Below are 26,089 nucleotides of genomic sequence, written 5' to 3'. Positions count from 1 at the left end.
TAATACTTGATTGACAGTCAAGGAGTTCCAACACAAAACTATTAATATGGAGAGACAGCAAACACCAACCCTTCTTATCCACTCAATTATACTATGAAATGAGTTATGGTTGAATCATCAGAATGTTCTGGAATGGCTGGGTACAGTGGCTTACACCTGTAATCCCAGCACTGTAGGCGGATGGATCACTTGAGTCTAGGAGTTTGAGACCAGCCTGGGCAACATGGTGAAACCCTGTACCTACAAAAAATATATAAAACATTAGCCAGGTATGGTGGCACGCACCGGTAGTCCCAGCTACTGGGGAAGCTGAGGTGGGAGGATTACGTGAGTCTGGGAGGCAGAGGTTGCAGTGAGCTGTGATTGCACCACTGCACTCCAGCCTGGGCGAGAGAACAAGACCCTGTCTCAAAAACAAACAAGAGAACATTCTGGATGACTCTTATTTCTCCTAGAACAACTAGATTTTTCAGACTATGAAAGGTTATCAGAATTTCACTGCATCGTGAACATTTTTGTGTCAATTAGCTATAACTTAAAACATTATTTTTATTTATTTATTTTTTTAAGCACAATTTCCATTTTATTTTTCTCCAGAGAATAGCCTGTCTTCAGTCTTTAAGAACTCAGCTCCTTACATGGGCTTTGGTGGGGGACGTGGGGCAGCACCCACAGGTGTAAATCGGGGTGGGGGTGTTCGGTCCTTGCGGGCTTCACGAGATCGATTCCTGACTACTTTGCTGTGAATTGCACAACTCATACGGTAATGCAGCTTCACATACAGCTTGGGAAGCACATAGACATCGAAGACGCTCGCTTCAGAAATGTCCCTGACTGCTGCGGCCTCCACTATGTTTCGAATGACGAATTTCTTAATGGCCTTGTCCTTGGGCACGCATCGGGCACAGTTAGTGCAGCGAATAGGCTGCATGTGGCCGCGGCTCTTTTTGGCACGACAATTGTTCCTTCTTTTCTTTGTCATCTTGGAGGCACGGACTGGAGAGAGCAAAAACATTATTTTTATTTTATTTATTTATGTAATTTTTTGAGACAAGATTCTTGCTCTGTTGCCCAGGCTGGGGTGCAGTGGCGCGATCCCAGCTCACTGCAACTTTTGCCTCCTAGATTCAAGCAATTCTCCTGCCTCAGCCTCCCAAGCAGCTGGTATTTCAGATGCCAGGCTAATTTTTTTTTTTTTTTTTTAAGTAGAAATGTGGTTTCATCATGTTGGCCAGTCTGGTCTTGAACTCCTGACCACAGGTGATCTGCCTGCTTTGGCCTCCCAGAATGCTGGGATTGCGGGCCTCGTGAACCACCATGCCTGGCCAACTTAAAACATAATTTTAAATGCTTGAACTGAATTATTACCATTATTATTTTTTTGAGACAGAGTCTCACTCTGTCATGCAGGCTGGGGTGTAGTGGCGAGATCCCAGCTCACTGCAGCCTCCACCTTCTGGGTTGAAGCAATTCTCGTGCCTTAGCCTCTCAAGTAGCTGGGATTACAGGCACCTGCCACCAGAGCTGGCTAAATTTTCGTATTTTTAGTAGAGATGGGGTTTCACCAAGTTGGCCAGACTGGTCTCAAATTCCTGGCCCCAAGTGATCCAACTGCCTTGGCTTCCCAAAGTGCTGGGATTATAGGCGTGAGCCACCATGCCCAGCTGAATAAAATTATTTTGAACAAACCAACCACGATTCATTTGACCAATTAACTATAGATGGGTATTTAGGTTGTCCTAATTTTCACTTGTATAAACAAGGCTGAGAGAAATATCTTTTTTTTTTTTTTTCTTTGAGGCAGGGTCTTCCCTCTGTTGACAGGCTGGAGTGCAGTGATGTGATCATGGCTCACTACAGCCTTGACCCCCAGAGCTCCAGTGATCCAGTGATCTACCTCAGTCTGCCAAGTAGCTGAGACCACAGGCACATTCCACCAGCTGATTAAAAAAAGGCCGGGTGTGGTGGCTGACACCCGCAATCCCAGCACTTCGGGAGGCCAAGGCGGGCGCATCACCTGAGGTCAGTTTGAGACCAGCCTGGCCAACATGGTGAAACCCCATCTCTACTGAAAATACAAAAATTAGCTGGGCGTGGTGGTGTGTGCCGGTCGTCCCAGCTACTCGGGAGGCTGAGGCAAGAGAATCACTTGAACCCGGTGCGCGGTAGGTCGAGATTGTGCCACTGCACTCCAGCCTAGTGACAGACCAAGACTCTGTCTCAAAAAAAAAAAATTATTTTTAGTAGAGATAGGACCTCACCATGTTGCCTAGGCTGTTCTCAATCTCATGGGCTCAAGCGATCTACCCACCTCAGCCTCCCAAAGTGCTGGGATTATAGGCATGAGCCACCATGCCTGGCTGAGAGAAATATCTTTGCACCTGTTTCACTAGTTTCATAGGGTGAAGTCCTACATATAAGCAAGTAAAAGGGTATGCACATTTTAAGGCTTTTTAAAAAACATTTTTTATAGAGACAGGGTCTCGCTTTGTTGAGGAGGCTGTTTTTGTTTGTCTGTTTGTTTGTTTTTTGAGATAGAGTCTGTCTCTGTCGCCCAGGCTGGAGTGCAACGGCGTGATCTTGGCTCACTGCAACCTCTGTCTCCTGGGTTCAAGCGATTCTCCTGCCTCAGCCTCCTGAGTAGCTGGGACTACAGGTGCGTGCCACCACACCCAGCTAATTTTTGTATTTTTAGTAGATATGGGGTTTCACCATGTTGGCCAGGATGGTCTTGATCTCTTGACCTCATGATCCGCCAGACTTGGTCTCCCAAAATGCTGGGATTGCAGGCGTGAGCCACTGCACCTGGCCTTGGAGGCTGGTCTTGAACTCCTGGCCTCAAGCAATCCTCCCACCTCAGCCTCCCAAAGTGCTGGGATTACATGCATAAACGAGTATGCCCGGCCTTTAAGGCTTTTTGATACATACTACTCAACCAACTTCCAGGCTTTCTGGAACTTAAAGAAAACTCTATGGTATTGCCTACATTTCCAGGGTAGTTTATTTACTCTTCTCAGGACCTTTTTAAGGTATTATCAGAAATGTACAAAGTTTTCTACTTTTGAACCTATTTGTCTTTATCTTCAAGGGATAACATTTTGTGTTTGTTTTTAATGCCAACAAACACAAAATGGTTATGGTTAGTATAACCATTACCTTGTAAACTGACATTGAAAGCTACTGCTCTTATCTTAAGGAGGTCTATATTGATTTCTGGATTCCTTTCCTGGGTTACATGACTACTCTAAACCCAGGTATATATATATATATATATAGATATATAGATATAGATATAGGTATAGATATAGATATATAGATATAGATAGATAGATATAGATATAGATATAGATATGCATGTATATGTGTGTGTGTTATGTGTATGTAAAATAAATATATATTTTCTATATATGAAGGCCAGGTGGCTCATGTGGGCAATTCCAGCACTTTGGGAGGCCAAGGTGGATGGATCATCTGAGGCCAGGAGTTCAAGATCAGCCTGGCTAACATGGCAAAACCCCAACTCTACTAACACAAAAATTAGCTGGGCGTGGTGGCACATACCTTTAATCCCAGCTACTCAGGAAGCTGAGGCAGTAGAATCACTTGAAACCAGGAAGCAGAGGTTGCAGTGAGCTGATATCGTGCCACTGCACTCTAGCCTGGGTAACAGAGCAAGAACCCCTCTCTCAAAATAAATAAAGAGCAAAAGAGAGAGATCAATTTATCCCATACGCTCTCTCCCCTACTAATATGTATGACCTTATATTCATTCATAGATAATATTAAAATAGTTCCGACCCAAAAACTTCAATACTGAGCACAATTTAAATCCCTCTTAAACCAGGACAATAAAAGGCTAGATTTCCTAGTATACAGGTTGGGAGTTCAGATTTCTAATCAGCAAGTAGTTGGCAGCCAGGAAAGATTTATGTTCATAAATGAGGACCATGTGCAGTGTGTTTTTTTCTTACCTTCTCCATCCAGCCCAAATTCAGCTCTTCAACTTTCTAGCAAACTTGAATAATGTTTTAGCTTTAATCACAACAAGTATGATCAACCATACCACATCTAATTTTTTACCAGTATCCATTAGTCTCAATTTTCACTATCGCTTATCTGTGAATACTATCAAGAGCTTTCCAAAAGCATCGAGTTTTTCCTGCCAAATCTCTATAATCTCTTTAACTGTCTGGGTCTGTTTACAGTATGTAAAAATTTTTAGCCATTTAATTTATAATTTTAATCTTATAGAAAGAAAAATCTCACAAAAAAGTATATCCCTGAGAAGCTCCATAGATGTGGGCTACTTTAGGAAGAAGTAAAGGAGGGCCTTGGTTAAGAACAGATGAGATAAGGAAAGAAAGACTATTCAAATAGAAGTAAAGGGGATGAAGATAAATAGGAGATAATGATTACGACAAATGGACTTTGAAGATAGCTATCTTGGCTTTAAATAGAGCCTCCACTACTGGCTGTGCAACTTTAGGCAAGTTATTTAACTTCTTTAAGCCACAATTTTCTTGTTAGTAAAATAAAAATTATGCTAGTATGTATTGCATAGAGCTACTGCAATAATTAAAGGAAATATATAAGAAGCATTTGGTATTGCTGCCTGGAACATAGTCTGATAAAATGCTGCTGCTGCTGCTGCTGAAGTTTCTGTTGTTACTAAATGTGCCCTAGGGATCCTCCAAAAAGGGCTTCATCCACTGACCTTTATCTCAGAACTATGATTAGCCTGATATCAGTAGCTCTTTTCAGGCTAAGAACAGGTCAGAAGTTGGCTACTAAACCATCAATTAAAAAATTCAGTTGAGTTCTTCTCCTTTTTTAGCTTCTCAAGACCACCCTTATTTCAGGTTGGAACATGTCCACACAAGGCAGGGACATCCTCCACAATTCCTGTACCAGTCTACACTGGGCTCCATCAGAAGAGCTAAAATGGAACTAGCTAGTGTTCATTTGAGCAACCCAGGACCAAATTCAGGAGATAAAGTCCCCAGATAACATTCTGATGTGTAAACCATCTCCCCTATTTGGGTAGCTGAGACATTTTCTTGGTTGCACTATTAAGACTGAGGTTGCACCACGCCTGGCTGTGGTGGCTCATGCCTATAATCCCACCACTTTGGAAGGCTGAGGCAGGTGGATAACCCAAACCCGAGGTCAGGAGTTCGAGACCAGCCTGACCAATATGGTGAAACCCCATCTCTATTAAAAATACAAAATTAGCCAGACGTAGTGACACATGCCTGTAATCCCAGCTACTTGGGAAGCTAAGGCAGGAGAATTGCTTGAACCCTGGAGGCAGAGTTTGCCATTTGCCATTGCATTCCAGCCTGGGCAACAAGGGCGAAACTCCATCTCAAAAAAAAAAAAAAAAAAAGACTACAGGCCAGGCATGGTGGTTCATGCCTGTAATTCCAGCACTATGGGAGGCTGAGGTGGGAGGACCACCTGAGCCCAGGAATTTGAGACCAGCGTGGGCAACAAAGTGAGATACCATCTCCACAAATAACAAACAAAAAACAAGAAAACAAGATTGAGAAAGAGGTTGCCATAATCTCTAGTAGTCTCTACAGTATTCCTCTTCCCCTCCTTTTTTTTTTTTTTTTTTTAGACGGAGTCTCGCTCTGTTACGCAGGCTGGAGTGCAGTAGGGCAATCTTGGCTCACTGCAAGCTCCGCCTCCTGGGTTCACGCCATTCTCCCGCCTCAGCCTCCAAGTAGCTGGGACTACAGGTGCCCGCCACCACGCCCGGCTAATTTTTTTTTTTTGTATTTTTAGTAGAGACGGGGGTTTCACCATGGTCTCAATCTTCTGACCTCGTGATCTGCCCGCCTCGGCCTCCCAAAGTGCTGGGATTACAGGCATAAGCCACCGCGCCCGGCCTTCCCCTTCTTTTTAAGGTCTCACTCCACTGCCCAGGCTGGAGTGTAGTGGTTTGATCGCAGCAGCTCACGGCAGTCTCAACTTCCCGGGCTTAAGAGATCCTCCTACTGGCCGGGCACAGTGGCTCATGCCTGTAATCCCAGCACTTTGGGAGGCTGAGGCGGGCGGATCACCTGAGGTCGGGAGTTCAAGACAAGCCTGACCAACATGGAAAAACCCCTGCTGGCCAGGCTCATTTCAAACTCCTGGCCTCAAGTGATCCACAGTGCCTGGCCTGATAACTTCTTTAGAGACTCTGCTATCCACATTCATTTTCAGAAAAATTAACCTGGAGACACCACATCCATAGACAATCAGGAGTAATTTTCCTTTGTAACACTTATCTCAGGCAAAAGAGCTATTTTTATAGTGTTTCCCTACCAGAATAAACTGGAAGTTTCATGAAGGAGGGTATTCCCTCTTTCACATCTCCTAAAAGTCTCCTTCAACACTCTATACCAGGGGTTAGTGCTGTGCCTGACCACAGGAAGTACTCCATAAATATTTTTTGAGTATAATCAATGAACACTTTTGAAAATCTAATTAGGTTAACTTTTACTAGTCTCACCACAAATGCAAGAAAATACACAAATACACCACAATTTTCCAGAAACTTGATGTTTCATCCCTTTTTATTATGCCCTTTGAACCACTGTCCCAGAACTTAATAGTTACTTCGGGATTTATGAAAAATATGTACTGAAGCCCTACTACTAATAGGTACTGTGCTGCTAGGTACTACAGGTATGACACGGTCAGGGTAGATACAGTTTCATCTAAACAATAACCATTCCTTATATAAAGGAAGATGGAAAGACAGGATTTTTTCCTCGACCTCTTTCGACACTGAGATGTACAAAGACAAGGCTGAGATTTCAACAACTGGTGGGTGGCAAGATCCACTTTAGAGAACAATGAGCTGCTATTTTCTTCAGATACTCTAAACAGATAAACTAATTATTTTAGTTTTCGCCATCCTTGTGAGTTAAATTATGTCATTTCCTGTTCTGTAGAGTAGCCTCTCCTAAAATATTGATTAAACAGCAAAGCATTTTCCTTCTGGATTCTCTTCTAGAAAGCAACAGGCAGAGATAATAACTTATAGGAAGAAAAGCTACAAAGAAAAGAAATTATTATCTTAAAGAAAAACGTCACTATTCTGGAGATAAAAGACAAGAGCCACAGGTTGCCACATTACAGCTGTCTCTCTGTATGAAACATATGGGAAAGGTTAAAACTAGAGACAACTAATTAAAAAGCATATATGATGGGTCTAATAAATTTGAGAAGTATTTCGTTTCACTGAACTCAAGATTTTTGCTGTCTTTAACTCTGTTCCAATACTGTAATAATCATCATTCTACCGAGTATTCCTATAAAGCAGTGGTCCCCAACCTTTTTGGCACCAGGGCCCAGTTTCCTGGAAGACAATTTTTCCACAGACAGAGGGGGGTTGGCGGGAGGGGGGATGGTTCAGGGCTATAACTGTTCCACCTCAGATCATCAGGCATTCGTTAGATTCACATAAGGAACGCATGACTTAGGTCCCTCTCATGTGCAGTTCACAATAGGGTTCCCGCTCCTATGGGAATCTAATGCTGCTGATCTGACAGGAGGCAGAGCTCAGGTGCTAATACTTTCTCAGCCACTGCTCACCTCCTGCTGTGCGACCAGGTTCCTAACAGGCCATGGACCAGTACCAGTCTGCAGCTATCAAGGCCACAGTAGAAAATGTTGCTGATACTCATTATCAGCTCAAGTTATTCTTTTTTTTTTTTTTTTTTTTTTTGAGACAGAGTTTCACTCTTGTTGCCCAGGCTAGAGTGCAATGGCGCGATCTCGGCTCACCGCAACCTCTGCCTCCCGGGTTCAAGCAATTCACCTGCCTCAGCCTCCCGAGTAGCTGGGACTACAGGCGCGTGCCACCATGCCCAGCTAATTTTTTGTATTTTTAGTAGAGACAGGGTTTCTCCATGTTGGTTAGGCTGGTCTCGAACTCCTGACCTCAGGTGATCTGCCCTCCTCGGCCTCCCAAAGTGCTGGGATTACAGGCGTGAGCCACTGCACCCGGCCAGCAAGACCCCATTTCTACAAAAATAACAATTAGCCAGGTATGGTGTCACATGTCTGTGGTCCCTGCTACTCGGGAGGCTGAGGTGGGAAGATCACCTAAGCTTGGAAAGTGGAGGTGGCAATGAGCCATGATCACGCCACCGCACTCCAGTCTGAACGACAGAGGAAGACTCTGTCTCAAAAAACAAAACCAAACAAAAAAACAAAAAGTAAAAAATATATTTCAGAATCCTTTAGAATCAGTCTCCTTCTGTGAGTCACTGTTTATGGGACAAGAATTTTATTACGCAGAATGCTGAAGTAATAAAGTCATGCTTGAATCTGAGTTTGGATGGCATGAGGGCAAAAGTAAATGAGCATTAACTAAGGTTACTGAGTGCTCAATTAGGTGTCAACTAGCTAGCTACACTGGAAACTAGTCTAGAGATTAAGAGATGAAACTAATTTGTTACTATATTCAAAAGAAATACATAGGGACCTTTTCCAAAAAATGGATATCTTAACCCAGTAAAAACCATTAACAATTTACTATAGAATTTTAAAGAAACAAAGCAGAAATATACCTCAGATTCAAGTTATTAGCTAAAGACAACAGCAACAAATACGTATGTCCAAGGCTACCCTCAGCATAAGACCATTGTGAATTAGAGATGCTACCTTCCTCAGGGCTAAACAAGTTTAAGGCACAGTGAATCAAGCTCAGGTTGGATTTTTTTTTTTCCCCAGAGTCTCGCTCTGTCACCCAGGCTGGAGTGCAGTGACAGGATCTTGGCTCGCTGCAACCTCCACCTCCCAGGTTCAAGTGATTCTTGTGCCTCAGCCTCCCGAGTAGCTGGAATTACAGGCGTGCATCACCACGCCCGACTAATTTTTGTATTTTTAGTAGAGACAAGTTTTCACCATGTTGGCCAGGCTGGTCTCAAACTCCTGACCTCAAGTGATCCTCCCGCCTTGGCCTCCCAAAGTGCTGGGATTATAGGCATGAGCCACCACACCCGATCCAGGATGGATTTTAACCCATCATTTCAAATACCTTAAGCAGGGCCCCCTCTTTTTTTTTTCTTAGAGAGTCTAGTTCCTTATTTATTTTTTATATTTTTAAAAATAGCAGGCAGGCGTGCTGGCTCACGCCTGTAATCCCAGCACTTTGGGAGGCTGAGACGGGTGGATCACGAGGTCAAGAGATCGAGACCATCCTGGCCAACATGGTGAAACCCCATCTCTACTAAAAATACAAAAATGAGCTGGGTGTGGTGGCATGCGCCCATAGTCCCAGCTACTCGGGAGGCTGAGGCAGGAGAATCACTTGAACTTGGGAGGCAGAGGTTGCAGTGAGCCGAGCTTGCACCATTGCACTCCAGCCTGGACAAGAGCGAAACTCCGTCTCAAAAAAAGAAATAAAAATAAAAATAAAGATGGGGCTGGGTGCAGTGGCTGACCAGGCGTGGTGGCTCATTCCTGTAATCCCAGCACTTTGAGAGGCTGGGTGGGTGGATTACTTGAGGTCAGGAGTTCCAGACCAGCCTGGCTAACTAAAAATACAAAAATGAGCCAGGGATGGTGGCGCATAACTGTAATTCCAGCTTCTTGGGAGGCTGAGGTGGCAGTGAGTAGAGATCACGCCACTGGACTCCAGTCTGTCAGCCAGGTGACAGAGCAAGACTCTGTCTCAAAAAATAAATAAATAAATAAAAATAAGTAGATAAATAAATAAATTAAAATACAGACTGGGTTTCACCATGTTGCCCAGGCTGGTGTCAAACTCCTAGACTCAAACAATCCACCTGCCTCGGCCTCCCAAAGTGCCGAGTCAGAGATCCTAGTTCTGATCAGCAGGGAACCCTCTTAAAAGGCACACCCTGTACAACTGAGGGTTAGTTGCTCTACTTATACATTCCCCTCCTTTCTTTTTTAAAACCTCATTAAAATGAAACCAAATAAAAATAGGCATAAATCCTTGAGGACAAAGAGCAAGAGAGAAGAGAATAGCAGACAAGAGATGTGAAAACCATTTTGGGAACTGGAAAGCAGATGGATAAACATTAACCTAGAGACCAAAAAAAGATGAAACCTAAGCTTATAAAATTGGTAGAGGTGGAAGTGAAGAAACTGTTAGCAAACATTCAAAACCCAGGAAAAGATCAGCAATTTGTGGCATCAGGTACTCTGAAAAGAGTGTAGGGTTCAAAACAGGAAGATCGCTCAAAGTCCTAAAAGATACAATCAGAGCTCTAGATCATCTCCACTACCCAAGGCAGCCTCCTCCCACCTCCCCTACCTTCACGATTCTAGCAAAATTCTGAACATTTACTCAGAATATGTTGGACAGGCTGGGTACTCACCCGCACCATGCACAACTAAGAACAGAGATGAAATGAAACACTCACAGCAACAGTCAAACACAAACCCCTTTTTGCTCCTCTGGGCTATGAGAAAGCAGGCAAAAGATGGGTTGATTCCTCTGAGGGAAAAATGACTTGCCTAAGACAAAAGACCTACAGATGCTGGAAGGTTGATGATCCCTCATCAATGGTCAATCAACTCCTTCCTATAGTAAGGGCCACCAAATGACAAACCCCACCAATGAAAACAGAGCTTCTAAAACAGGACTATCATATCTCACTTTTATTTTTATTTTTAAATTTAATTTACTTTTTATTTTTTATTTTTTTGAGATGGACTCTTGCTCTGTCACCCAGGCAGGAGTGCAGTGGTGCAATCTTGGCTCACTGCAAGCTCTGCCTCCTGGGTTCACACCATTCTCCTGCCTCCTGGCCAAGATGATGAAACCCCGTCTCTACTAAAAATACAAAAATTAGCTGGGTGTGGTGGCGGGTGCCTGTAATCCCCCAGCTACTCTGGAGGCTGACGCAGAGAATTACTTGAACCCGGGAGGCAGAGGCTGCAGTGAGTCGAGATCGCACCACTGCACTCAAGCCTGGGCAACAAAGCAAGACTCTGTCTTGGCCGGGCGTGGTGGCTCATGCCTGTAATCCCAGCACTTTGGGAGGCCGAGGCAGATGAATCACAAGGTCAGGAGATCGAGACTATCCTGGCTAACACGGTGAAACCCCGTCTCTACTAAAAATACAAAAAATTAGCCGGGCATGATGGCGGGCGCCTGTAGTCCCAGCTACTCGGGAGGCTGAGGCAGGAGAATGGCATGAACCTGGGAGGCAGAGGTTGCAGTGACCCGAGATTACGCCACTGCACTCCAGCCTGGGTGACAAAGCGAGACTCTGTCTCAAAAAAAAAAAAAAAAAAAAAAAAAAAGACTCTGTCTCAAAAAAAAAAAAAGAAAAAAGAAAGAAAGAGTGAATGGATAGGGAAATGTAGGATTGCTTAAGGCTAATGATTGTGAACTTAATGTGAGAACAGGCAGAACAGTTTTTTCAGCCACATGTAGACACACAGATACAGGCATGAAGTAAGCAAAAAGTTGGACTGAGGTTTTGTTGGTGAGAAATTTAACAATGTAGCGAAGAAAGTAATTATAATGAATACAAGTTCAGTAGGGAAGTACTTGAAAAAGAGTGTAATGCTCAGTACAAACAGTGGTGATTCACAGTGTCAAAGGATTGACGGAGCAGAGATTCCAGAGGAAGGGTGTTGTGAAAGTAGAAATGAGTGATGGAAGAATAGCATGCTTGATACTGAAATAACAGAGGAGATGTAGCTCTAATTGACTAGGTCTAGGGCAGGAGTCAGTAAACTCTGTAAAGGGTTAGACAATAAATACCTTAGGCTTTGAGAGTCAATGGTGTCTGTTGCAATTACTCAACTTGGCTGTTGTAGTATGAAAGAGGCTATAGACGATACATAAATGAAGGAGTAAGGCTACATTTAAACAAACTTTATTTACAAAAATAGCTTGGTCCTGGTGCACTGGTCTAGAGTATGACTATGGGAGTAGTAGCTGAGACAGGATAGAGGTCAAAAATCTTTGGGAGAGACATGGACAAGGAACTAAGAAATAAAGATGTTGGAAAGATAATTAATATGGACATAGAATTTACCAAGAATTAAGCCAGGAATAGTGTCGGAGAGGGTGACTCTGAGCCAGGAACTAAAAAAGCCTTTAAAGAATGAGGGAGGACACTGGCAAAATTGGCAGAGTAAAGGATCTTTGAAAATTCTCTTCTCCATAAAACAAAAATTGTCAAAATCAAGTTTTTCAGAATTCTGGAAATTAACACCAAAGGCTTACAACAATCTAAGAGCATTTATTCAAGCAAAACGCCTGAATATCAGTAAGAAACATTGAGCTTTGTTAGCACCTTAACTTGCCCTACTCCCATCTCCTGCTCTGAAAAATCAAAAGCCTGCAATCACAGTGAAAAAGCAGCAGCTTGACAATCACTAGATGGGGCAGAACAGGGTTGGCGTGCCTGTGAAGCTTCATTCCCAGGGAATTATCATTATTTGACCTTTCTGGTGGTTCCCTGGAAGGCCCCACTTGCAAGGTTATCTCTATCTGACCAGACTCAGAGCTTACCCAGCATAAAAAGCCTTTTCCCTGGGAGGTAGGAGTATTTGTGAAAAATATAGGGAAGTGCTTAACTTTGTGGCTGCTTGACCAAAAAAACTTAAAAGGAAAAGCTGGGGAAGGACATGTTCACAGGGCTTTCCTGGAAATCTAGAAAGCCCTATGTTTTCTAGATTGTCTGAGAGTAGAAGAAAATCTTTAAAAAAAGCAAGCCACATGTATGCACAAGGACATATACATGCCCAGGGCTGAGGCCATGCTCAGTAAAGTACTGAGAAGGCCCTAAACTCTCACCTCGGGTTGACCTTGAAGCTCTGCACAAGCAGAAAGTGAAGGCTAGGCCAGGATGGTGACATGCATATAGTCCCAGCTACTCAGGAAGAGGAAGCAGGAAGACAGCTTGAGGCCAGGAGTTCAAGGTCACAGTGTGCTATGAGCGTAACTGTGAATAGCCACTGAACCAGCCTGGGCAATATGGTGAGACCCCCATCTCTAAAAAAATTTAAAAATAAAATTGTCTGGGCAACAGAGCGAGACTGTCTCAAAAAAAAAAAAAAAAAAAAAGACATTGAAGACTAGAAAACAGAGTTGTCAACTGCTGAGTATTTAATTCTATATCCAGCAAAACTATCCATTAAAAACCAAGGAAAAATTAAGATATTCCCAGATAAAAAAGAACTGAGAGGCTGGGCGTGGTGGCTCATGCCTGTCATCCTAGCACTTTGGGAGGCCACGGTGGGAGGATCACTTCAGGTCAGGAGTTTGAGACCAGCCTGGCCAACAAGGTGGAAACCCCATCTCTACAAAAATTAGCTAGGCATGGTGGCGTATGCCTGTAGTCCCAGCTACTCGGGAGGCTGAGGCAGGAGAATCACTTCAACCCAGGAGGTAGAGGTTGCAGACTGCACCACTACACTCCAGCCTAGGTGACAGAACGAGACTCTGTCTCAGAAAAAAAGAAAAGAAAAGAAAAGAAAAGAAAAGAAAAGGAAAGAAAAGAACTGAGAGAGTTCATTGCTAGTAGACCTGCCCTACAAGAAATACTAAAGGGAATCTTTAAGTGAAATGACGGGCACTAGGCAATAACTTGAATCCACACAAAGAAAGAATGTTAGTAAAGCTAACTCCCCCATAGCTGTATTAAATCACAGCAGCAATAAGAAACTATTACTATAAACTCAGTGGCTTAAAACAATGCAAATTTATTATCATACAGTTCTGGAGTTCAAAAGTCTAAAATGGTTCTCTCTGAGCTAAAATTAAGATGTCAGCAGGGCTGCATTTCTTTGTGGAGGCTCTAGGAGATAATCCACTTTTCTTGCTTTTTCTAGGCTTTAGGAGGCTGTCTAAATTCCTTGGCTCATCCCCTCCCTCCATCTTCAAACTAAGTAGTATACCATCTTTAAATCTCTCTCTGACTCTGACTCTCTTGCCCTCTTCTTCCCTTACAAGAACCCTTGTGATTACATTGGAACCATTGGATAATCTAAGCTAATCCCCCCACCTCAAAATCCTTAATTTAATCACATCTATAAAATCTCTTTTGCCAGGTAAGGTAACATATTCACAGGTTCCAGGGAATAAGAAATAGATTTTTTTTGGAGGAGGCAGTATTCTGCCTACCTACCACAGTAGGTAAATACAAAAGACTGTATAAATGTATTTTTTATTTATAACTTTTTTCTCATATCTGACTTAAAAGACAACTGCATAAAGCAATATTTATAATCTGTGTTGCTGGGTATACGTCATTTGTATGACAATAATAGCACAAAGGACAAAGAAGGGAACAGAGCTATACAAAAACACAAGTTTTTTTTTGTTTGTTTGTTTGTTTTCCTGTGTCGCCCAGGCTGGAGTGCAGTAGCAAGATCTCAGCTCACTGCGACCTCTGCCTCCTGGGCTTAAGTGATTCTCCTGCCTCACCCTCCCAAGTAGCTGGGACTACAGTCACCTACCACCACACCTAATTTTTTTTGTACTTTTAGTAGAGACAGGGTTTCACCATGTTGGCCAGGCTAGTATCGAACCCCTGACTTCAAATGATCCACCCGCCTAGGCCTCCCGCACCTGGGATTTCAGGTGTGAGCCAGTAGGTCTGGCTACTTTTTTTTTTTTTTTTTTTTTTTGAGACAGGGTCTTGCTCTATCACCCAGACTGTAAAGCAGTGGAACAATCACAACTGACTGCAGCTTGACCTCCTGGGCTCAACTCATCCTCCCACCTCAGCCTCCCAAGTAGCTGAGACTATAGGCATGCATGTACCATCACTTCTTTTTGTTTTCTCTGTTCTAGCTAATTCTTAAATTTTTTGTAGAGATGGGTCTCCCTACACTATATACAATAGAACATATCTATTTAACACAAAAGAGGGCTGTGATGGAGGGAAAGAGGAACAAAAAAGACATAAAAAAATAGCAAAATGTAGATGCAAATCTTTTTTGTTGTTTTATAATTTTTAATGAAAAATTTTTAAATTTTTAAAAAATCCAGATCCTGCACAATTTTGTTGTTTTTTCTGAGACAAGTTCTCTCTCTGTCACCCAGGCTGGAATATAGTGGCCCTATCAAAGCTCACTGCAGCCTCAACCTCTTGGGCTCAAGCAATCCACCCACCAATCAGGCTCTAGAGTAGCCAGGACTACACGCACATGCCACCATACCCATATAGTTTTTGTACTTTTTTGTACAGATGGGATTTCGCCATGTTGCTGAGGCTGGTCTTAAACTCCTGAGGTCAAGCAATCCATGCGCCTTGGCCTCCCAAAGTGCTAGAATTACAGGCCTGAGCCACCATGTCTGGTCATAATTTTATTTTTGTTTGTTTTTTGAGACAGAGTCTTGTTCCGTCGCCCAGGCTAGAGTGCAATGGCATGATCTCGGCTACTGCAACCTCCACCTCCCGGGTTCAAGCTATTCTCCTGCCTCAGCCTCCTGAGTAGCTGGGACTACAGGTGCACGCCACCACACATGGCTAATTTTTGTATTTTTAGTAGAGACGGGGATTCACCATGTTGGTCAGGCTGATCTCGAACTCCTGGCCTCGTGATCCGCCCACCTCAGCCTCCCAAGGTGCTGGGATTACAGTCGTGAGCAACTGTGCCCGGCTCATAAACCTTATTAAATAATTAATTTTCCTGTAAATGAATCATTCCAAGTAAAGAATGAGAGGGAGCAACTCCAAAATCTATAAGATAACTAAAATAGACTAATGACAAGACTTAGGACTGCAGTGAAGCAAGATCATTCAGTAATGTTCACAACCTTTTTTGATATAAAAAAAAAACCTTGGCTGGGCGCAGTGAGCTGAGATCATGCCATTGCACTCCAGGCTGGGCGACAGTGCGAGACTGTCTCAAAAAAAAAAAAAAATAAATAAATCTTAAACTTTTATTTAGTAAAAATCTATCAATCTTTTCCTTTATGTTTTTTTCCCTATGCAGTCACACTTACAAAGTCATTCATATCCTAACAAGCAGATAAAAAATATTTATCTATATTTTATTTATTCTGTTTTCTTGCAGGTAAGGGGGGTGGGTTTCACTATGTTGCCCAGGCTAGTCTTGAACTCCTGGCCTCAAGCAATCCTCCCACCTTGACCTCCTAAAGTGTTGGGTTACAGGCATGAGCCACTGCACTAAGCCTGCTTTCTTTTTTTGAGACGGAGTTTCGCTCTTGTTGCCCTGGCTGGAGTGCAGTGGTGCGATCTCTGCTCACTGCAACCTCTGACTCCTGGGTTCAAGCGATTCTCCTGCCTCAGCCTCCCAAGTAGCGGGGATTACAGGCATGTGTCCCCATACCCGACCTTGTTTTCTTTATATATATATACATATATATGTATATATTTATATGTATATATATATGATTCTTAAAATGGGCCTTCAGTTCATTCTTTTTTTTTTTTTTTGAGATGGAGTCTCGCTCTGTCTCCCAGGCTGGAGTGCAGTAGCATGATCTCAGCTCACTGCAACCTCCACCTCCCAGGCTGGTCTCGAACTCCTGACCTCGAGTGATCCATTCGCTTCAGTCTCCCAAAGTGCTGGGATTACAGGCTTGAGCCACCACGCCTGGCTCCATCCACTATTCTGAGGATTCCTTTAACCTTTCTTGTTTATTGAATTTCATCTTTCCTCTATCACATCTTCCTTTTCGTAGAAACATCCAGTAGCTTTCTAGAACAGGGCATGGAAGTTAGATTTTTTTAAGATACTGCAAGTTTATTTTAGCCCCCATTCTGGGATATAATTTATAGCAGTGACGTGTGTTGACTTTTTTGTTTTTTTTTTCTAGAACAAAAATCTGATAAAAAATTCTGAATTGACATCATAACTAAGAAGCACATGACTAGAGAAATCTGTATCAGAATTTATAATATATTTAAGCTAGCCTGAAGTCAGTATTAATGTTTAAAGAAAGCCTCATGAAACTGGCAGCAAGTAGACACTGAATAAAAGATTATTATTAATAACAACAACCACATTTATACCTGTAAGTTATAATATAAACTAAGTAGATAAATTTGACCTAAAAGAAGGCAAACCAGGGGTTTTGGTTTCTCAAGGTGCCTAATCCTGATTAGCCCCCATTTTTATTAATTTTTCAAGTATATCAAGTAATTATTATTATTATTATTTGAGACTGAGTCTCGCTCTGTCGCCCAGGCTGGAGTGCAGCGGCGCGATCTCGGCTCACTGCAAGCTCCGCCTCCCAGGTTCGTGCCATTCTCCTGCCTCAGCCTCCCAAGTAGCTGGGACTACAGGTGCCCGCCACCACGCCTGGCTAATTTTTTGTATTTTTAGTAGAGACGCGGTTTCACTGCGTTAGCCAGGATGGTCTTGATTTCCTGACCCCGTGATCCACCCGCCTCGGCCTCCCAAAGTGCTGGGATTACAGGCGTGAGCCACCTCACCCGGCCAAGTATATCAAGTAATTATTTATATTTTCTCAGATAAAACCAACTTGCTTGGTTAGAATGTAGATTAAGTTCCAAATTTTGGCAAAATTCAAGTGGCTATCTTTAAGTTTACCTTGCTTAAATTTCATAACCTTTTTGTAAATATACAAATACTACCTGGGTTCCCATTAATTTATATAATTAATAGTACACAAAACCAAAACCATGAATAAGAAAAGAGAATTCGGTATTAAGAGAAAATAAATACGTTGACCTCCCAAAGAAAACAGAAGTTCCTCCATGGTTGTTATTCCCATCCTGTGTCCAAAAGATTATTATTGCCAGAAATTCTGTATGTGCAAAAAAATCCTACTGATTATAGATAACCTCTGGTTTTCCCCTCTTCTTCCTTTTTTTTTTGAAATGGAGTTCTTGTTGCCCAGGCTGGAGTGCAATGGTGCGATCTAGGCTCATTGCAACCTCCGCCTCCCAGGTTCAAGTGATTTTCCTGCCTCAGCCTCCTGAGTAGCTGGGAATACAGGCATGTGCCACCACACCCAGATAATTTTGTATTTTTAGTAGAGATGGGGTTTCTCCATGTTGGTTAGGCTGGTCTTGAACTCCAGACGTCAGGTGATCCACCCGCCTCAGCCATATCCAGATTCTTGTCTTCCACAGAAACCCCTGGATTTGGTTTTGACTCTTTCACACTTTGAGGCTGTTTCCTTCTTGTACTTAGTTAAAAATGAAAAGCACTTTCCACATCACCAACAAAAGCAATTCAGCAGGATTCATTTCTATATACTGTGCTGCCACATACAAGCCCCATTAATGAACAGCATAAGGGACTAGGGCATGGCTTGGTAAAATGAATAGTGTGTCAGGAGGAGTCCAACTCTGCAAGCTGCTGCTTTTAGAAAAATGCATTTAACTACAGCCACAGGTCCCTCCCTCCTCTTGCTTCAAAATCAGATGTTCACCCATCCCTAGCAGTAAGATAAAGACCTTAGAAAGAGAGTTCTGACAGCAAACCACAGAGGCTGCAGACACATCTCGTTTTAATTCCATCAGCAACTGCTAAGCAATTAATGAAATAGAGAGGAGGGAGGGGGCATCAGGGCAAAGAGAAAAGGGACTTGAGCAATCATGTGGAAATACTTCATCCTCATCCCAATGAGAGCAGGTTATCTGGGGCAGCTGTACAAAGCTTCAAATCCTTGAATTTGAACTCCCAGGCCACTTCCCAAGCAGCAATAAAGATATATAGTCCAGGTTTTGTCTTGCTTACAGTTTTATATGTCTCATATACTTGCCTGTAGCCACCAACAAAGGGAAGAAAGAGTGAAAGAGAACAGATCAAGTGAGTGATTCAGCTATTAAGTCCCTTGGGCAGATTCTATGCTTTGCATAATATAGACTGTGAGGATCAGGAGATACTAAATACTAACAGCAGTGATTCATCAGAAGCATGTATGTACTAGGCCTAGGGCATGGTGGGACAGGAACTCCATCAATAAACCCCTGCAGGTTCCTTCTTTACCAAGCTGTATCCTTAACCTATCACAGAAAAGGCAATAAAACAAAAAACTACTGACAAAAACTTCTCAGAGAGAAAGTAAATTCTCAAATGGGGTGTGGGTGCCAAAAAAAAAAAAAAAATCCAGCATGAAAGAGAAATAAAAGCTCAAAAAAGGCTAATGTAGTGCCACAATTCCAGCTGTTAGCCCCTCAGTGAACAGGGGCCCCTAAATCATAACATGAGAGAAGGCTGGTAGTTTTTTAGCAGGGGCAAGAGGGGGGTGTGGTGAGGGCAGGAATTGATGAAAAATGTGATGGTCTCTACTAATTCATACAGCAAGTTCCTAAACAGAATAATGTTCAAGTGGCCTCATTTTCCCCTTCATTCACCACTCAATCACAAGGACCTGAGGTCCTGGGTTTTCTGCAATAACCCTGATTAAAAACTCCATCCTACTGTGTTTGGATATGGGGTTGCAAGAAAAAAAATGAATATTTTACATATAGTTCATCCCAAACTCCCTTGCACAGAGTTTGAAAGAACATGGTAAACCCACATATGCAGGCAAAGTAAAATGCCAAATAGACAAGGGTGAAATAGGCAGGAGATGGATCCCTGAAGTCAAGGGCCAAAAGTATTGAAAGTTGGCCTGCTAGCCAGGCACAGCGGCTGACGCCTGTAATCCCAGCACTTTGGGAGGCCGAGGCGGGCGGATCACGAGGTCAGGAGATCAAGACCATCCTCAACAAGGTGAAACCCCATCTCTACTAAAAATACAAAAAAAAAAAAAATTAAATTAGCCAGACATGGTGGCGGGTGCCTGTAGTCCCAGCTACTCGGGAGGCTGAGGCAGGAGAATGGTATGAACCCGGCAGGCGGAGCTTGCAGTGAGCCAAGATTGCGCCACTGCACTCCAGCCTGGGCGACAGAGCAAGACTCCGTCTCAAAAAAAAAAAAAAAGAAAGTTGGACCACTAACTCTACTGCAGAATTACTTGCACTGCTTTTTGAAAATACAGATTATGATTTAATGAAAAGTATTCCAGGGGACTTGTCAGTTGACTGCTATTTAGAAAAAAAAAAAAGATCAAACTCCTTAGAAGTCTTACTTGACCTGGTTTCTGCTTACTTTCTCATCTCATAATCACTCTTCTTCACTCTAAACTATTCCATCATTCTACAAATATTTATTCATGTCTGCTACACGTTGGCACTGTTCTAGGTACTATGAATGCATCCTAGGACTGCCATGTAATGGTTGCTCAATTATGTCTTGTATAATTGGCTGAGGAGGCAAGAGGAGGCCAAAATCTAGGTCCATGCTTTTCTAGCCGAACTACATGTCCCGCGTGGAGCCACAACCTTTTGGAAAGGAGACTTTCTTTTCTTTTCTTTTTTTTCTCAAGACGGAGTTTTGCTCTTGTTGTCCAGGCTGGAGTGCAATGGCACCATCTTGGCTCACCACAACTTCCGCCTCCCGGTTTCAAGCAATTCTCCTGCCTCAGCTTCCTGAGTAGCTGGGATTACAGGTATGCAGGCATGTGCCACCATGCCCGGCTAATTTTGTATTTTTAGTGGAGATGGTGGTTTCTCCACGTTGGTCAGGCTGGTCTCAAACTCCCGACCTCAGGTGATCTGCCTGCCTTGGCCTCCCAAAGTGCTGGGGTTACAGGTGTGAGCCACTGTGCCTGGCATTCTTTTCTAATTTACTGGAAAAAGTCCCATGGGCTAAGGGAGGACCTGGCAATAACAATGAACAAATCAGACAAACATCCCTGTCCTCAGGAAGCTTATATCCCATTGTGGGAGAGACAACCAAAATAAATTATATACTATGTGGGACAATAATAAGTGTTATGGAGAAAATAAAACGGGGATCAATCTCCCTGGCTCAAGTGATCCTCCCATCTCAGCCTCCCAAGTACCTGGGACTACAGGCACATGCCACCATGCCCAGCGAATTTATTTTTTGTAAAGAATGAGGTCTCACAATGGGGCCCAGGCTGGTCTTGAACTTTCAGACTCAAAGGATCTGCCTACTTCGGCTTCCCAAAGTGTTGGAATTAGTCATCAGCTACCACACCTGGCCAGTTTTAAATACAGTATTCAGGGAAGAACTCACTCAGAAGGTGACATTTTTGTTTACAGAACCATGTCAAACCCATTTCCCCTCAGGCCTTTGCACTTGCTGTACTTTGCCTAAAGTTCCTCTTTCCCTTTCTCAACTTTTGCATACCTAGCTTTTTATCTTTCAGTATCAGCCTAAATGTCACTTCCTTAAGGGCAACTTTCCAGCAACACTAAGTAGAATAGCTATCTATATCCCTAGGCAGTCCTAACCAAACAAAGACTCAAGGCCGGGCTCACACCTGTAATACCAGCACTTTGTGAGATCACTTGAGGTCGGGAGTTTGAGCCTGACCAACATGGCGAAACCTTGTCTCTACTAAAAAAATACAAAAATTATCCAGGCGTGGTGGTGGGCACCCGTAACCCCACCTACTTGGGAGGCTGAGGCAGGAGAACTGCTTGAACCCAGGAGGCAGAGGCTGCAGTGAGTGAAGATCTCACCACTGCCCTCCAGCCTGGGCGATCCTGGGTGACAGAGTGAGACTGACTGAAAAAAAAGACTCAACTACATAAAACTAGAGAGTTTGAATCCTGTTCTACTATTTCCTGGCTTAACCTCTGGCATCCAGTTTACCCATATGTAAAATGGATAATAATAGTACTTAACTTATACGGTTGCTGTGAAGAATAATTACAATCACCACCCAAAAGGATAACAATAAAAATTAACAAATAAAAATATATAAAAATATAAAAGTACAATAAAAATAGCAGCTACTGTTTATGTAACTTTTTACCATGCACCAGGCATTATTCTATGTATTCTACATTTATTAACCCATTTAATCTATTCATATAATACATTTAAAGTGCCAGCACTATATTTAGCAAACAGTAAATAAATGTTTGCTCTCTTTCTTATTATTACCATGATCAGTGGCAGTATTATTAGCTCTTCTTATAAGGTGCCTAAGCCCTCTGTGTTTCTGCTCTGCTGAGGGATCTATACCCAAAAGTTTCCTATTTTCCCCTCTCGGATAAACACCCTACAGAAGGAATTTGTTATCAACCTTAGCACTTACTCTGTGCAAATCATCTCTTACGTCTAGCATCAGCATGGACTTTTAAAAAGAAAAAGACATGACTGTCCATATAGATCATATGCTTTATTTATGTATTTAGAGACAGAGTCTCGCTCTGTTGCCCAGGCTGGAGTGCAGTGGCATGATCCCGGCTCACTGCAACTTCCGCCTCCCAGCTTCAAGTGATTCTCCTGCCTCAGCCTCCCGAGTAGCTGGGACTACAGGTGCGTGCCACCACACCTGGCTAATTTTTGTATTTTTAGTAGAGACAGGGTTTTGCTCTGTTGGCCAGGCTCGTCTCGAACTCCTGACCTCCGGTGATCCACCTGCCTCGGCTTCCCAAAGTGCTGGGATAACAGGCGTGAGCCACTGCGCCTGGCCAAAACTAAGCTAATTTTACTAATCCCAAAAAATGTAACATGAAAATAATAGGAGTGAACTCATCTTGATAATATTAGTATCTCGAGTTTCTAGAATTAAACACAATGCTCCTTTTGAATCTCTCACTAAAGACAAACTAGAATCCATATACTTGGCCATAATCATCAAAATATAATTAGAAGGCTTAAAGAAACAAAGAAGTCCAGAACCTTGGTTCCACTTTCCAGACTCATCTACTAATATACATGAACAATTGATGATGCTACTCTTCCTTAAGAATCTTGATTGATTAGAACATGGCTTCTAAGCAAGGCCACCAGGAACTGTTTTCCTGGTATCTATTGCTTTGAGAAACATATTTATGCTTAACCATCTCAAATGCCTTTTATAAAAGTATTTAAATGATAAAGATGAGAAGAGAAAAAGATATAATGAGAGGTAGTATGGTTATAACTGTGGAAGATAAAGTCAGATTACCTGGATTTTAATCCTGGCTCCACAAACCACCAACCAGGCCACGTTTCTTAGCTTGCTAAAACTCACTATGCTCATGTATAAAGTGGGAATAAGAGAGCTCTCGGCCAGTCAGGCACAGTGGCTCACGCCTGTAATCTCAACACTTTGGGAAGTTAAGGCAGGGGGATCACTTGAGCACAGGAGTTTGAGACAAGTCTGGGCAATATAGCGAGACCCCTATCTCTATTTTAAAAAGTAAGAAAGAGTTCCTATCTCATAGAGATATCGTAAGATGTGATCTAGGCAATTCCGTTCTTGGCACACAGTGCAAGAGCAATAAATTAAAGCTTAAAAGAATACACCAGAAAGAAAAAGAAAAGTCAAGAACATTCTGTGGGCATTTATTGCATTTGCTTTTTAACTCAGAAAAGACACTACAGAAAAAAACTTAACTAGCTGGCTAACACTGCTTCCATCTTGGCTCTCAATGATACACACAAAAGGATGGTTTATCAATGCATTCTGTTTCTCCAGCATAAACCCAAAGGTTGAACAACAAATTTCTGTTCAGAAGGAGAAGTGCTAAGGCAAGATGATAAAACTATTGATTCTTTTTCACAAGGAGACTCACTGTGAGGCAAAAGGGAGCCCTCTTAACCCCAGTCTGGGGAGGGGGCTACTGAATTGGCACACTTTTTACATATTCAGAAGTATCTTCTACCTGCTTGGATTTTCTAAGCACAACAAAGGCTTTGGCTTTTAGCATTTAAGAGAAAAGATACTCCTTGGGGAAACAGCATGAGGGAACTGATAGGAAATTGTCCCCAGGAGGTTTTCCTAAACTATCACAAACATAATGTAGAATTACTGTTACCACTTTATTAATTCAACAAATATTTATTAGGCATCCTCTATGCGTCAGGCATTTTTCTACAGTTCCTGAGAATAAGGGAAACCAAACAGATGAGGTTCTAGCTCTCCTGGTACTCTTATATAATAGAGGAGAAAGTAAGCCCATAACAAACAAGAAACTATCTAAGAGGAATAAATGCCACAATGAAAATCAAACACCATGATATGATATGGACTATCCAGGAAGTTATTTTAGATTAGATGGTCAGAAGAAGCTTCAATGAGAAGATGATATTTTAACTGAAACCTGAATGACTAGCAAGGGCCTGTTTGTATCCCAGAGGGGTATCAGAGGGAGTGGAAAAAGAAGGTAGTAAAAAGCCACATATATAGATAGAGCAAGCTTCATATGTTTGAGAAAAAGAAAGAAGGCCAGTGTGGCTAGAGTACAGAGGTAGTAAGAGTGGTTGAGATAATATCTGCAAGGTAAACAAACCACATCATGTTAAAGCCCCAGAGAGGTTTAGGACTTAGTTAAAAATCACACAAATTGTTCTCAGCAAAGCTAGAATTTAACTCCATAGAAGTCTAACCCTAAGTCCATGGTCTTTCTAGAACACCACAGTTAACATATCTTATTCATCATTATGAATGGGAACCTAGCTCAGTGTTTTACACATTGTAGATGTTCAGTAAATGTTTAGTGAAAGAAAAGGAAAAAGCCTAAATACCTAGGCATACCACTTTTCATCTCTGTTCTGGTCAGAAAAATGTCAAGTACCTATCCAAACACTGAATACTCTTACTGAAGATTAATAGGACCTACAGTTGTGATTCTTAATCATGGATGCACAGCAGAATCACCTGGGAAACTTTAAGAACTACTGACGCATGGAAATCATCAGAATATCAGAAATTCTGATATATGTGGTCTGGGATGTAGGGGGATTGGGATTTTCAAGAGTTCCTCAAGTTATTCTAATGTCCAGCCCAAGTTGAGAACCACTGCTCTAGAGGTTCCCAAATATAAAACCATATGAAAAAGCCATCTCACCAATTGCTGCTGGGCATGAGGTACATGACAAAGTGACAAGGAACAATAAGGTTTTCGGGGGTGTAGGGTTACTGGAGTGAGGAGAAACAAATTTAAAAGTGGCTAAATAACTTGCTACACATGGATAAAAGATGACAGTAGGAAGTACTGTGTAGTATAATAATGGTATTACAGTTATATAAGCAAATGTCCTCATGTTTTTGGAGAGTCATGATAAAGTATTTGGGAGAGAAATGTCATAATGTTTAAAACCTCCAAATTGTTCAGCAAAACAAATACAATCACATATATAGATAAAGCAAATATGACAAAACTTTGACAATTATTGAATCTAGGTGGTGGGTGATCATTTTACTTAACTTTTCTGTATGTTTAAAATTATTCATAATAAAATGTTGGGAGGGAGAAAATATCTCAGCCGGGTACGGTGGCTAATGCCTGTAATCCGAGCACTTTGGGAGGCTGAGGTGGGCAGATCACGATGTCAGGAGATCGAGACCATCCTGGCTAATACGCTGAAATCCCGTCTCTACTAAAAATACAAAAAATTAGTCGGGTGTGGTGGCACGTGTCTGTAGTCCCAGCTACTCAGGAGGCTGAGGCAGGAGAATCGCTTGAACCCGGGAGGCAGAGGTCGCAGTTAGCCGAGATCGCGCCACTGCACTTCAGCCTGGGTGACCAAGCGAGATCCTGTCTCAAAATAAATAAGTAAATAAAAAATAAATGTTGGGAGGGGGAAAATATCTTGCCACAATATACAGATAATTAATCCATCATATTTGGAAAGCTGTCTTGGTAATTTATTTCTTTTTCTTTAAACTTTATTTCTTCCACAAGAAAACATCTGCAAGTAAATGGTAATTTTTTTAGATGGAATGTTTTTTGTTTTTTTTTTTTGAGACAGAGTCTTGCTCTGTCGCCAGGCTAGAGTGCAGTGGTGTGATCTCGGCTCAACTGTAACCTCCACCTCCCGGGTTCAAACGATTCTCCTGCCTCAGCCTCCAGAGTAGCTGAGACTACAGGTGCGCGCCCCCACGTCCAGCTAATTTTTGTATTTTTAGTAGAGACGGGTTTCACCATGTTGGCCAGATGGTCTCGATCTCTTGACCTCGTGATCCACATGCCTCGGCCTCCCAAAGTGCTGGGATTACAGAAGTGAGTCATGGTGCCCAGGTGGAATGCAAGGCTTTTAAAAGGAGGTGGCAGTTCACACTATCCCCACCGAAAGAATATAAAATAAAAGCCTGCTTTTAAAGTATTTAAAGTCTGTTTATAAATATTTTCTCTCAACT

General features: G+C 42.4%; 2 protein-coding genes and 1 long non-coding RNA gene across 9 annotated transcripts in view; 1 reads left to right on the top strand and 2 right to left on the bottom strand.

Moving 5' to 3' along the window:
• LOC109023405 (uncharacterized) overlaps positions 1-26,089 on the top strand; it is a 189,840-nt gene that overhangs the window by 40,339 nt on the left and 123,412 nt on the right. The window lies entirely within an intron of this gene.
• Positions 1-26,089, bottom strand: part of ZNF609 (zinc finger protein 609) — a 225,462-nt gene that overhangs the window by 92,378 nt on the left and 106,995 nt on the right. The gene's annotated exons all lie outside the window — the stretch shown is intronic.
• LOC101145780 (small ribosomal subunit protein eS26-like) lies at positions 555-997 on the bottom strand. The gene has a single exon (XM_019010531.4). It carries the CDS (start codon positions 980-982, stop codon positions 635-637), a length of 348 nt encoding a protein of 115 aa, XP_018866076.1. The 5' UTR covers positions 983-997; the 3' UTR covers positions 555-634.

The sequence above is a fragment of the Gorilla gorilla genome, chromosome 16 (genome assembly GCF_029281585.2).
Source record: "Gorilla gorilla gorilla isolate KB3781 chromosome 16, NHGRI_mGorGor1-v2.1_pri, whole genome shotgun sequence".
Taxonomy (NCBI): Eukaryota; Metazoa; Chordata; class Mammalia; order Primates; family Hominidae; genus Gorilla; species Gorilla gorilla.
This window is presented reverse-complemented; position numbering and strand designations above follow the sequence as displayed.

Coding starts and splice junctions, on each gene's coding strand:
- LOC101145780 (XM_019010531.4), bottom strand. CDS start 982: ATGACAAAGAAAAGAAGGAACAATTGTCGTGCCAAAAAGAGCCGCGGC.